The sequence below is a fragment of the Rana temporaria genome, chromosome 13 (assembly GCF_905171775.1).
Source record: "Rana temporaria chromosome 13, aRanTem1.1, whole genome shotgun sequence".
Taxonomy (NCBI): Eukaryota; Metazoa; Chordata; class Amphibia; order Anura; family Ranidae; genus Rana; species Rana temporaria.
In genome coordinates, this window is record NC_053501.1 from 68,909,585 (window position 1) to 68,924,411 (window position 14,827).

The window sequence follows — 14,827 nt, forward strand, 5'->3', positions numbered from 1 at the left end:
CTACAGGTAATATAAATAAATGGTGATTCTGCGCAACATATCACACTAATGGAATAGTGATATCACATAAACAAGATAAATGTAAGAGCTGACAAATAATCAGCATATAGTATTAAATGCAAAGAGAATAGTGAGTCCAAATATAAATATATATATACTCAAATAGTGAATAGTGAGTCCAAAATATATAATATTCATAAGGCGAATGTGCAAAAATATATAAAGAATATTGTGCAAAAAAACCGGAATGGAAGTTCAATCCCAATAGTAAACACAAATCAGCTGTCAGGGCAGATATTCTGAATGCACTGGATGAAGGTGAGCACCAGCTCTATGGTGTGAGTGCACGGCCGTGCGATAGAAGATAAACCAGATCCCTGGCTGAGCTCCCGGGACTCTTACCTCTCAGCCCTCCTAAATGGGCATTGATGTACAGGTCACTCGCAGCCTTCTATGGGTGGTCCCTGATGTTTCCTCTCTTGATCTGATGGATCCTTCCTTAATTGGGACAGATGCTCCTCGAAACCAGATGGATGATGTGGGTTATAAGAGAGAGAGAGAGAGGGGACTCCCATAGTGAGGTAACGTTTGGTGCAGGTAAAATATGTTTATTGAGGAAAAACCTGCACTTACATTAAAAGAAAAATAAAAGTGCAACGAGGAAACAAACAGGCGGCGTTTGAATCGCCAGCTTACGTCACTCCGGGTGTACGTCCTCCAATTCCTACGCGTTACGACACCACGTGTCTTCGTCTTTTTCCCCAGACGAAGACACGTGGTGTCGTAACGCGTAGGAATTGGAGGACGTACACCCGGAGTGACGTAAGCTGGCGATTCAAACGCCGCCTGTTTGTTTCCTCGTTGCACTTTTATTTTTCTTTTAATGTAAGTGCAGGTTTTTCCTCAATAAACATATTTTACCTGCACCAAACGTTACCTCACTATGGGAGTCCCCTCTCTCTCTCTCTTATAACCCACATCATCCATCTGGTTTCGAGGAGCATCTGTCCCAATTAAGGAAGGATCCATCAGATCAAGAGAGGAAACATCAGGGACCACCCATAGAAGGCTGCGAGTGACCTGTACATCAATGCCCATTTAGGAGGGCTGAGAGGTAAGAGTCCCGGGAGCTCAGCCAGGGATCTGGTTTATCTTCTATCGCACGGCCGTGCACTCACACCATAGAGCTGGTGCTCACCTTCATCCAGTGCATTCAGAATATCTGCCCTGACAGCTGATTTGTGTTTACTATTGGGATTGAACTTCCATTCCGGTTTTTTTGCACAATATTCTTTATATATTTTTGCACATTCGCCTTATGAATATTATATATTTTGGACTCACTATTCACTATTTGAGTATATATATATTTATATTTGGACTCACTATTCTCTTTGCATTTAATACTATATGCTGATTATTTGTCAGCTCTTACATTTATCTTGTTTATGTGATATCACTATTCCATTAGTGTGATATGTTGCGCAGAATCACCATTTATTTATATTCCTGTTTTATGTCATGTAAACATAATTAGGTTTTGCTGCACTATATATTTTTGGTGGATTCACTCATTTAGGATCCATTTTAGCGCAAAAGCACTTTTCACTTTACCTACAGGTAAACCTATAATAAAGCTTACCTGTAGGTACAGTGAATACCGCTTAAACTTGCACTGTTTAGGAGATATTCACAAGAGATGCTGCCAAATATGTCACCTGCGCATGCGCTCTGAAGGGGCGGCAAAAAAAAATAAAAAATACAATCCCATACCAAGAACTACCAGGCTCCAGGTTTTCACTGCCAAACACTAACATACCACATTATGGCATAATAAAAACTACTTTAATTTGAACACAAAAGGCAGTATGAAAATTGCAGTAGCACTTAAATGTTTATCAATCAGATTTTAGTGCACAATAATGTGGTTGCAATCAGTTATTGCCCTGAACATCATTGTTGCCAGTGCACCGCTTTAGTTAACAATTTTTTATTATATACTGTAGTATGAAGAAAAGCTATATTTTTCTGACTGATTTGCGTTGTTCTAAACCAGACATTCTTGATTCCATATTTTACAGTATGTAGTAGCTGAATTTATGTCTGCTATTCAGCCACTTCTGAAAGACAAATGGACAACAGAGTTGGAGAATGCATGGAGGGTAAGCATCTATTAAAATAAAGTAGGGCTGTTACTGATCAAAATTTTTGTGTTCGATTTTTTTTTAAATCGATTAATCGACTAATTTTGATTAATTATAACGCACATACAGATCCAACTACTTTTAGCTGATCTCCTCCTTGCAGGCTGATTCCCAGTGCAGCTACCAACCACTGAAAAATGGATAGCAGGATACAAACAACACAAAGGGAGTGCTCGATGGGAATAGCATTAAAACTTTTTTTATAGTCTTCAAGTAGGTAACAAAATAAATATTGCACTGGAGATGAAATCGATGTAGTTACGTAAACTGTAAAAATGGTGTGAGTAATACCAAACGGTAACAAAAGCAGTCATAAAAACATGTAGCCAAGTATGATACTGGTATAAAAATGTGTACGATGATACCACTGCTGAATCCAGATGAGGAGAAGTTAACATCAGTCCGTCGGCATGTAGATGTCCCGTGAAGGGAACTATCACAACTCCCAGTGGATGGTTGTAGAATCCCAGGTTGATAGAGGGAAGTGATAGAGGGAAGTGTAACAGCCCTTGCGTGTGGCAGATAATAAGGTTCCGCCGGCATGCAGATATGAAGGCACAGCAAAGGAGCCCTTCAGATGGACATGGCAAGCCCCGCCGGTGGCCGTGACGTCACCGGATCTCCGACGGAACTCCCTGAAGCCGGCGGAGAGGCGAGTACAAATCAAAAAAAATGTTAATCGATGAATTAATAGTTAATTTCCACAGCCCTAAAATAAAGTGAAACTGTGAACAAAATACAATTTCTTATAATACAGCATTCAAAACCAGCAGTTTTTTGTTCCCCCCGTAGCATAGTTTTCTTACCCCACTTATCCTGCCAGTGGATCTGTTATTTTTCCACTTGCTTTAACAGGCCATGGAAAAAGTGGCAGTTACACTGAAAAGGGACCAAGAAACATTGACGGAGATGCTTACAATGGCAATTTTTATTTCTGCAGCTTTAAGCGGTATAGAACTCAAAACCAAAAATGTAATATATTGCAGCGTATTCTTATGCCCCGTACACACAGTCGGATTTTCCGACAAGAAAAGTCCCATGTGAGCTTTTGGTCGGAAATTCCGACCATGTGTAGGCTCCATCGGACTTTTCCTGTCAGAATTTCCAGCAACAAAAATTTGAGAGCTGGTTCTCAAATTTTCTGACGGAAAAAATTCCAATTGGACGCATGCTCGGAAGCATTAAACGTCGTAGTGTTGAACGTCACGTTCTTGACAGTCGAAAGTCCAGAGAACTTTTGTGTGACCGTGTGTATGCAAGCCAAGCTTGAGGGGAATTCCGTTGGAGAAACCATCCAAGGTTTTTCAGATGGAAAATACGATTGTGCGTACGTGGCATTAGATGAGGCTGTTGATTTTGTTTTATTTTTTGGGGCGTTTTCACCTGGTGATCTGGCCAGGAACACACCTCCTGTATTAAAGTGCCCCCACTCTGGATGAGGGAGCACCAGCGACACATTTGGACAGCAGCATTGTCTGTCTGGGGGGAAGGGAGTGTTAGATGCATTAGCAGATTTAGATTCCCTAAACAAAATTGAAGCCACACTTTAGGTAATACTTTTTAAGCATTTACAGCAACCGTTTTATTGCTTTAGGATAATATTTTACTTAAATGAACAAAAAGCTGCTCATTCTAAAACATCCTTGTCCGTGTTAAATGGTTTGTCTTGGTGGCTCAACGCGATTGGCACTGCGCTGACAAAGCCATTCACCTCTGCAGCTAGGGGTTCGGATCCTGGTCTCGGCTGCATGTGAATTGAGTTTGGTGGTCTCAGCCCGGCTCCCGGTGGGTGTGCTATGCGAGGTAAGCCTGCGCTTAGTACGCCCACCCCCCTCCCACAAAAAAACACCACACTTACACGCACTCGAAATTGGGTTAACATGCACGCACTTTGACCATGCGGTCTCTAAATAGAGAGGCGAAGGACTAACGGGGCTGGTTGAGCGGGCTAGATCCTCTCACTCCCTTTTGGGTGTCCCTCTGCCCCGTTGGGCTTAAAAGCGGAGCAGGTAGGGCAGGCTGTGTGGGAGGACCCCCCCACACACCCACCATTGCCTCTGGGGGAGGCCTGCCTACTCCCAACTCCTGCAGTCCGGCTCCTCTCTCGAATACACGGACAAAATACACTTTAAAAACAAAAAAAAAATGGTTTGTCTTAACCCGCTAACTGCTACATCTTCACAACAGCTTGTTCTGTTGAAAAATAAGAGACTTACTGGTAGGATGGATCGTGTGTACGGTGATTACGTGCTATGGACGGATTTTAATTGGTGAGTGTATAGCTGCTGCCTCCACTCTTACTAACTACCAAGGTAGGGTTAAGATGAATAGGGTATTTGGAAAGTGGATGTGGCGCTGCTTTTAAATGATACATGTCTAATAAAAACTGTATATACAAAACTACAGAGAATTCCATATTATATATTCAAATGCAAACAGTGACTCCAGGTAGGAATAATTGGTGCAAATAGCATATAAAGTGACAATGGTTATGCGTCCTTACTATAGTGCTCAAAAAATAATTTAAAAGTCATATGTCAATAATTTAGATCCTTAATATAGTGCTGCTATGAAAACACTTGTTCCTGGTGTTGCAACGAGAAGAATTCCACATATGACATGCGGTGTGCCCGGTGCCTCCACTCGGCTTGCCCTGTTATTGCTTCACTCACCAGAAATCTCTCCCTTCAAAGTGGTAGCCAGCATTCATGGCACCACCTGGCTGTATATGGATATCCTGGACCAACCCAAAAGTGTCTCTCCTTGTCCTTACTTCTACTACCCCAGCAGTCCCATACATGCATGGAAATATCAAAAAACAATCTCCATAGAGTAATTCCATAATCCACAATTTATTAGAAAAGATAGTATTGCACTTACATTTGTTTAAATGTCAAACAGCATTAAAAACAGAATATCCGGGACAGAATATCTCCACAGACCCTGAAACTGGAAATGATGCAATGACGCTGTAGCTCCTTCCTACGCACTTTGTCACAACAATGTCACCAGGAGCGGCGCCATCTTACTGCACCCTCCAGTTTTTATTTGTTATGGTATTCTAGCAACCCAAGGCACGTGACCTGCGGCCATTTTGTTGTTACCATGTCTCTTGTTTATCTATGGGGAATGTGTATGCCATGTCTTGGCAACTCAGGGACACATGATCAGCAGCCATTTTTTAAACTACAGGGTGATTGAAAAGTAACTCCCTATTTTAAACTATTTTATAATTTTTTTATATGAAGTTACTTTTTTCTCAATTCTTTCATGTATGTTTCTTAATCTATGACATGACTTCAGATAGGATTGTGGGTCCTTTTATCTTTCCGATACCATTAATGCCGAAAGGTATCTCACTATGCTGAAAGATGAAATCTGGCCAGTTGTCAATACCTGGGAGAATATTGAAGACTTGATTTTTATGCAAGATGGTGCTTCTCCACCTTTTGCAATTATTTGTGAATGAACATTTTCCTGGGAGATGGTTGGGTCAACGTGGTCCGCATGAGTGGCCAGAAGCCCTGATTTAACACCCTGTGACTTTTTTCTTTGGGGTTGCTTGAAGGAACAAGTTTACTCTACGAAACCAAGGACTTCAGAAGAACTTGAAGGGCGACTACGAGAAGTTATTTCTGCCATACCACAAGAGTTCCTGCCAGGCGGCTTCAGAAGTTGCAGGTGAATGCTGGTGCACAATTTTAAATAAAACTCCAAGTTATGTGTGTTCTCATATTCTTTTTTTTGTAAAAATAATGATAAAAAAAAAAATTATAAGATTTTTTAAATAATGAGTTACTTTTTAATCACCCTGTATATGATGTAACCATACGATGCCCGTGGCCCACAGCCAAGGTATGCGTAGCGGGACCATAGTGACTCGGGGAACGTGAACAACAGCTATGCAATCAAATTAATGTATACAATATCATACATTAAACAGCCAACTTTTGTTGTTAGTACCAGGGTTTTTATGTTACCACCAAGTATATATGATCAATGATATTTTTTTTTATATCTGTTTTATTGTTTTTATTTTAAAATGTAATTTTTGTATAAGATAAAGGTGGTTATGTAATGACCCTGGTACTAACTACAACAAAAGTCGTCTGTTTATCCCAGGTCATTATGATATTGTATACATTGTTTTGATTACATGGCTGTTGATGACGTTCCCCCCCCCGGGTCGCTATGGTCCCGCTACGCTTACCTTTGGTAAGAGCCACGGCATTTTATGGTTTCATCACATAGTTTAAAAAATGGCTGCCGATCATATGTCTCTGAGTTGCCAGGATACAGCATACACATTCCTCATAGATAAAAAATTGGAATGGTAACATCAAAATGGGCATGGATCACGTGCCTTGGGTTGCTAGGATACCATAACAATTAAAAACCGAAGGGTGCAGGAAGATGGCGCCGGTCCTAATTGGTAGGAAAGCTGGTTTACCCCTTTATGATATCATATCAGCTTTATATTATAATATATATTCGCATTATGCTTAGTATTTTGAACTCTTAAAATTACATGTTAAGTTTGCAACGAGGCTTAAAGGGTCACTAAAGGGAAACTTTTTTTTTTTAAATTAAAAAAACATGTTATACTTACCTCCACTGTGCAGCTCGTTTTGCACAGAGTGTCCCCTAACCCTGTCTTCTGGGGTCGCTCTGCGGCTGTCTCGGCTCCTCCTCGCAAAAGCTTTCCACCTTCATGCGAGCGAGCTCACATGGTGGAAAGCTTTTGTGAGCGAGCTCCCGTGATACAACGGCGGGCATAGCCGCCGACTGTATCACTCGGCCCCGTCCCCCGGCACGCCGCGTCATCTGCTGTGATTGACAGCAGCGCCAGCCAATGGCTGCGCTGCTATCAATCCGTCCAGCCTAGCCAATTAACGGCCAGGCTGGGAACCGAAGAGGATCACGTGGACCCGTGCGGGACTTTCGAGGGGTCAGGTAAGTAAAACGTGGGTTCGGAGGGGGGGCGGTACCTTCGGATGTTTTTTCACCTTAATGCATAGGATGCATTAATGTGAAAAAACATTTACCTTTACAACCCCTTTAAACTGCGTAGTTAAAAAGGAATGTTAAAGGCTTGCAGCTAGGAGCAAAAGAAACCACAGGCGTTACAAAGAAAAGTATTTGCTAATATTCTGTAGAAATGTGTGAAATATTATTTACAAAGAAATGAACTCGCTAATATTCTGCAGACATGTGTGAAATATTATGGACAATTATAGAAATAAGATGGACTTTAAAGAAATAAGATAGACCGTACTAATATGGTTAGGATATATTTTCATCTGTTATTTAGCAATATCTCTAGGCAGACTTTTATCATACATTAACCACTTGCCTACTGTGCACATACACCCCCTTCCTGCCCAGACGAGATTTTAGCTTCCGGCACTGCGTCGCTTTAACTGACAATTGCTCGGTCGTGCGACGTGGCTCCCAAACAAAATTTACGTTCTTTTTTTCCCCACAAATAGAGCTTTCTTTTGGTGGTATTTGATCGCCTGTGCGTTTTTTTATTTTTTGGGCTATAAACAAAAAAAGAGCGTCAATTTAAAGGGTCACTAAAGGAATTTTTTTTTTTAGCTAAATAGCTTCCTTTATCTTACTGCAGTCCTGGTTTCATGTCCTCATTGTTCGTTTTTGCTTTCATGTTGCTGTAAATCCTCTCTGTTCTGGACACTTCCTGGTTGCCTGTTTCCTGATAACCACAGTACTGGGAGATTTCTCACGGTGGTCACTAATCAAGGAGGTGTGAGTAAAACAAAACTGGATTGGTGCTGAGGAGTTTTAGACAAAGTATCACTGCTCTCTATTGGCTGACTGCCCTCTAGTGGCTCTCTGTACATCAGAGAACCAGGAAACAACAGCAAAAACGAAACTACACTGCAGGCACATTATATGATTGTTTTTTTTTATCTATTTTTATTCATTTTTAAAAGGAATCAGTTAACTATTATGTCTCTATGCCCTGTAAACAGTCATTTCAGCAAAAAAAAAAAATTCCTTTAGTGACCCTTTAAAAAAAAAACACTATTTTTTACTTTTTGCTATAATAAATATCCAATTTTTAAAAAAAAAAAAAAAATTTTTTCTCAGTTAAGGCCGATACGTATTATTCTACATATTTTTGGTAAAAAAAAAAATCGCAATAACCTGGTTTGCGAAAAAGTTATATTGTCTACAAAATAGGGGACATAATGATTTTTTTTTAGATTTTTTTTTTTTTTACTAGTAATGGCGGCGATCTGCGTTTTTTTTCGGGCCTGCGACATTATAGCGGACACATCGGACACTTTTGACACATTTTTAGGACCATTCACATTTATACAGTGAACAGTGCTATAAATATGCATTGATTACTGTATAAATGTGACTGGCAGGGAAGGGGTTAACCACTAGGGGGCGGGGAAGGGGTTAAATGTGTATCCTGGGTGTTTTCTAACTGTGGGGGGTGACTGGGGGAGGTGACCGATCTGTGTCCCTATGTACAAGAGACACAGATCGGTCTCCTCTCTCCCTGACAGGACGTGAAGCTCCGTGTTTACACACAGAGCTCCACGTCCCTGCTCAGTTACTGGGCAATCGCGGGTTCCCTGGCGGCCATCGCAGCCGCGGGGCACGCGCACTGTGTTCCCAGTGACGCGACGGGCGCGCGCCAGCGGCTGCGCGCGCCCTAGAGGCTTTAAATGACAGGACGTCATATGACGTCCTATCAGAACAATAGAGCATTCCGCCCGCCAATACATTTATCTCCAGGCAGACTTTGTATAAAAATATACTGTAAGATACTGTAATATGATTGGCTGGCCCACAAAGAGGTACATCCCAAGGGGAGCACCCCATACGCAAATAAAGCCAACCAAGTGCCGGATAATAAACGTAATCTTGCTACATGATACTCGTGTCAGTGTCTTTATGAGATTACCCGACCGGTCGTAGGACTCCTCGCACCCAGAGCAAAGATAGCGAACCAGAATAGGGAGTTACAGGTGATCACAGGTGACCCTTACTAATGATGTTGTGATGCAATGCGTAGGGAAGAGCTACAGCGTCATTGCATTATTTTGGTTTCACGGTCTGTGGAGCACGTTGTGTCTCAGACTTCCTGCTTTTAATGCTGTTTGACATTTAAACAAATGTAAGTGTAATACTATTTTTTGTAATAAATTGTGGATCACAGAATTACACTATGGAGATTGTTTTTTGACATTTCCATGCATGTATGAGACTGCTGGGGCAGTAGAAGTAAGGACAAGGAGAGACACCTTTTGGGTTGGTCCAGGATATCTATATACAGCCAGGTGGTGCCATGAATGCTGGCTACCACTTTGAAGGGAGAGATTTCTGGTGAGTGAAGCAATAAGAGGGGGAGCACGAATGGAGACACACCGCATGTCATTTGTGGATTTCTTCTTGTTGTAACACCAGGAACAAGCGTTTTCATAGCAGCACTATATTAAAGTGTTCCTAAACCCACAACAGTAAAATCAGTCTGTATATGCAGCATAGCCTGCATGTTATACTCACGGTGGAACCTAAGGAATTAATCCTCTACATTGTGTAAAAAGGCTGTTTTATCCTGTATGCAGAGATCCTCCACATCCTGCACTGTCTATCTGGGGAAGGCCAGCTAACACAGGCTGACCCGAACACGCTCAGTTGTGTGTTTTATGCTGGAGAGAACATTTACTTGTTCTCAGAACTAGCCAGGTCACATGATATTGACATCACACATGTGGGCATGTATACAGGCTGCAGTGGAAGTCTCCTCCTACCTGAACACTCAGCACTGGAGAAACTGTACAGTTTATCATGTAACCGTGGTATACAGATCATCCAAAAAGGTATGTAGCGGGGTCATCCTGTCAGAGTCTAATGACAGGCCTGAATCCCGCTGGAACTTTGCTCACGCTTGTAAATATGTAAGATACCTTTAAGAAGTTAAAGAATGAAAAAAATAAAGGAACACCAACCATAGGATGGACTATGGGTGTCCTAAGGTACTACGGTGCCACGTCCTAGCATGAGTAGAGGATTTTAATATTTGGTGGAATAATGGACTTTATAGGCACCAATGGTTGACACAAAGTATAAAAAAAATTTATTGATACAAACCCAGAAAACTGGGTAATTGAATCAACAATTACAGTACAGAAAAAACAATATATAAAAAAAATATATTTTACTACATTAAAAACATTGGTAAGCATAGAATATCTCTAAAATGCTAATAACCCAGAGGGGTTATACTGAAACCAAACAGTCCACAAGGGACAGCAACAACAGTTGATGAACAAACGTAGACTTCAATTGGCATTTTTTGATAAATAGGCTCTACATGTTTCGCAGGTTACTGCTTCTTCAGGAGCTTAAAAAAAACTTTCTGGAAAGGAAAACATAGACTATTATTGGTTTCAGATTTTAATTTATCATTATATGTTTTGTAAATAGAGACAAATAGTATTTCTTGTGCATAAGAGCACTATAATATATGACCCAGGTTGCCACAAGTTTCCATGCAAACAGTGCGAAAAAGGTTCAAGTGAGGGAGGTGTAGGGACATGCCACATACCCGTGTGAATAAAACAGATGTGTCCATATAGTGACCCGTCTTCGCCAATATAGAAGGTTGGCAAGTAGTTACGGGTATGCCTAAATAGTAAGGCAGAAGAAAAAAAGGATATATATATATATATTGCTAGTGATAATAGAGACAGGGAAAGATGATAGCGAAGCTCCACAAGCCACCAGTAGGGAGTGATAGGTAACCACTTTGTGTATAAACGAAAGCGAGATTATATCATAAAACGTGTAATGAACCTACCATCCACGATAATGGATAAGAAAGAGTAGAATTTCCAATGGAAACTCTGGATCAATGGAGTAACAAGTTCCAGGTTTCAAAGTGGATATAGATGTATATTTTCAAGACAGATATAGGCTGGTGTATAAACCTAATAGAGTAAAAGGTAAAAAATACTAATAAGATGATAAGGCTATTCTATCGCATAAGTACAGATAAAGTCCCCAATTCAGAGACCCATATATACATGCCCAGATGTATGAGACACAGCAAATGCAGGGCTAGTCCAGAATTAGGAAGAAATGCAGGATCATGTATGTATGCTGCATATGTGTAAATGAGGGGGAAATGTTCCCATAAGAGTTAGGAGAATATCCCAAGCTTGTGAGGAACAGACCATTTAAAGCACAGCTGTGGTGGTATGAAAGGGTATCTATTTAGAAAAAATGGACAAACAAGGGAGACATTCTGAGTGAGGGCCGGCCCAATATAGAGAATAATGCCAGTCACAGCTACCAGATAGAAGCCTATACAAGGGTACTCACCACGTCAGGGTTCGCCTAATGTCTCGTATGGGAGCAAACGTCTGACTTCCTGGGCATCCTGCTCCATTATAAGCGTGCATGTCTCCGATCACGTGTGCGGATGGGACTTCCGCATCACGTGTTCCGGCCATAGACCACGAGAGCCAATCACCTGTCTGCAACGCTCCATGGGCGTCAGATGACGCCTGCCAAAGGCGTCAGTCACAGGGCCGTTCTTCGTGGAAGGGGAGGAGTGCAAGCACACGTCCCGCAGATGGGGCGTGTCGAACCAACACCGCACACATCCGATGGCAAAACCATCAGCATGAATACCGATCGGGCCGAAGAGCTTCATCCATCCCCTAATGTCCCACAGCATAAGAATATGCTGTGGTTATCTGGCCGTACACAACCCCCCCATTGAACCCCAAAAAACGCACCAATCCCAACAACAGTGGCAACCAGAGTCATAGATAAAATTTCAGTGATCAATCCTAAAAAAAGGAAACAATAAGAAACAAACGTATATTGTGCATAGTAGCACGCCACAATCCAGTACAAGGTTAAAGTGGCCATGAATTCATTCTACCTTGTTTAGCAAGACATGTATAGGTAGTATAAGCATCTTCAATACTTTCAAATACAATTATATCTTAACATTTGTAAATACCTATAAGAAGATAAGGGAGTGTGAAAACTAAAGAGAAAAGGCAGCAGAGAAAGAAAAGGGGACAAAGTAGGATAATACCTGACAAAGTACATTGCATATCACAGAGAAGTGCACTGCGGAGGGGGGGAGCAGAATCATATTATGGTTGCATTCTAATATAGCGGCAGAGTTCAGAAAAAAACACCTGAGATTGTGCAGGCAAAATTATTGTTAGATAGGTTCTAATAGACTATCTATTTTGAAGGTTAGAGTGAAATGAGTGTCTGCCATAGAATTAGCACTGTGGTAAACTACAGGAATGACTTATATGTTTGGAGTTCATTAATTCCTGGGGGTTGGGTGGCATTCAATCTTTCAATCCACTTCGTTTCACTTTGTAGGATCTTTTTATCCCAATCGCCTCCTCTTGGATCGCGTGTAATCACAGCTAGGACCAAGAAAGAGGCGGAGGATGTATCGAACCGGTGGTATAGGTCCAGATGTCGACTGACAGGTGTTAGAATTTTTCCACTAGCGGAATAGTATACGTGGTCTCTTATTCGTTGACGTAATGGTCGTATAGTTTTCCCGACATAATACACGCCACATAAACACGACATAAGGTACACTACACCCATGGTGTTACAATCGGCTTTGAACTTGGGTAAAAATATTTCACCATTCGGTAAGGTAAATTCTCTGCCTGTCACTACATATTGACAAAATGCACAGTGTCCGCACCTAGACATGCCCCTGTCTATTGGTGGTCCTCGCCTACTGGGGGCATAGTGACTGCATGTAAGCTGGTCTCTGAGCGATGCAGAACGTCTAAATACCATTTCTGGGCGATCATCCACATACTTACTGAGGATAGAATCCTCACGTAGGATGTGCCAGTGTTTGGTAAGTTCCTCTCTCAGTTGGATCTAAGAAGTTATGCATCGTGGGACTGCAAGTAGCGGGAGATATGGACTCCATTGACTCTTAGGAGAAACTGACTACACATCCCACAATGCCCTGCATTATCAGAACATGTGACACCTCCGCACAGACTTATGGGGGAGGTTACTTAAGGAAAGGGAGGGGCTGATCTCTCTCGGGACCTGCATCTTCTCCTCTGCGGAGCAGCCATACTACTAGGCCTGAAGCCTGGGCCTATGTCCTCCGAGAGACCAGTCATCTGGAAGGAAGTAAGACCACTGTACCTAGCTCGTGTTCCCGGAGATCGGAGCGGCCACCCAGCTGACAACTGAAACAGTGGTGAACCTGATGCCGGGATCCTTGTGCTGTGGAGCAGTGATCTACCAACGCGCCTTTTGAGAAGAACTCAGGTGGATCGGGCCTGTCGGGTGAGAGGGCACATGCTCAACTTCAAACTCTCCCTTTTAGACAGACACCCTAGTGCCACCTTACAGGTCGGAGACACATGTGTGGCCTCTAGCTGAAACTTAGAGGCTCTCTAACTTCATAGTTATTATACAGAAGTGACCGACGCTAACGGGTGATCAGTTCACCAACGTTGCTGTTCAGGATACTTTGTTTGATCAACTTCCATTTATCGTTTACCACTTGCGGATTATAAACCTAACGTGCACCAACCGGCCGCAACGTGGACTTTAGTCTCGAGACGTTCTTTAGCTGTTCTGCAGGACTGCTCGCTAGAGGGAGCTCACGGGCATAGACTGTCTATATTAGTTTAACTGAATGGTACCATTCTTTAGCTTAAGTTTTTTCATTATCATTATTTACTGATTTCCACAAGGTCCCTTGCAGGATCATATTGTGTCATTGCATAACAGTTGTTCATTTGTGTTTCAAACCCATGTTTGCTTTCTCTAGTCTACAAAAAGTAAACTTATCCTTTTTGGTTTAAATATATTGACTGTGTGGAGTGTATTTTTCTCACCTGGAGGGACAATCCATAAAAGCAGGTAATACTGTTGTTACATTGTCATCGCATGTTGTATGCCTGCTATTGTGACCCCGGCCAAGCAGAGGTCACAATACACCCACCAAATTTCTGATGTGTCAAGGGAGGGTTCGAGCCAGTTAAATAGGGGTGAGCCAAGCAAAAGAGAGTAGATCCCAAAACAATCAGCGACTCCTGAGGGGGTAGCGCTACACGTATATAGTGGCAGTATTTTAATGTAAAAAGATTTATAAGCTGTGGGCATTGTGGGGCAGATTACCTATTCTCATATTACTGGGTTTAGTAACACTTTAAGAATCTATATTATGAACACATGACTTTTGAATGATTTTTGGAGCACTATAGTAAGGTTGCATACTCATTGTCACTTTATATTTATTTTATAAATTGGAACACTAGTCACTTTTTATGTTATTTGGACTAATTACTCCAACTTAGTCACCGTTTACTTGGTGAACTACACCGTTTGCATTTGAATATATAATATGGAATTTCCTGTACAGGTTTAAGACCCGTATCCACATCCACTTTTCAAATACCCTATTACTGGCAGGATCACCTGGTGAAAATAAAAGAAAGCAAGCTTTCATCTGGTGAGAAAATAAAAAAAACAATGTAGCCACCACATCAAAGAATTGCTAAGCTGCAATATAATACATTTTTACTTTTGGGTTTAATACGCATTTAAACTTTTTTTTTTAA

The 14,827-nt window shown here is 41.6% G+C and overlaps 1 protein-coding gene across 1 annotated transcript in view; it reads left to right on the top strand.

Annotated features, from left to right (window-relative positions):
* LOC120920058 (cytoglobin-1-like) overlaps window positions 1–14,048 on the top strand; it is a 38,529-nt gene extending 24,481 nt beyond the window's left edge. The window contains exons 4-7 of the mRNA XM_040331973.1: window positions 2,082–2,162; window positions 4,392–4,474; window positions 5,773–5,885; window positions 14,035–14,048. Coding sequence (XP_040187907.1) covers window positions 2,082–2,162; window positions 4,392–4,474; window positions 5,773–5,885; window positions 14,035–14,048 — 291 coding nt within the window. The remainder of the gene's footprint in view (window positions 1–2,081; window positions 2,163–4,391; window positions 4,475–5,772; window positions 5,886–14,034) is intronic.
* Window positions 14,049–14,827: the final 779 nt, after the last annotated feature.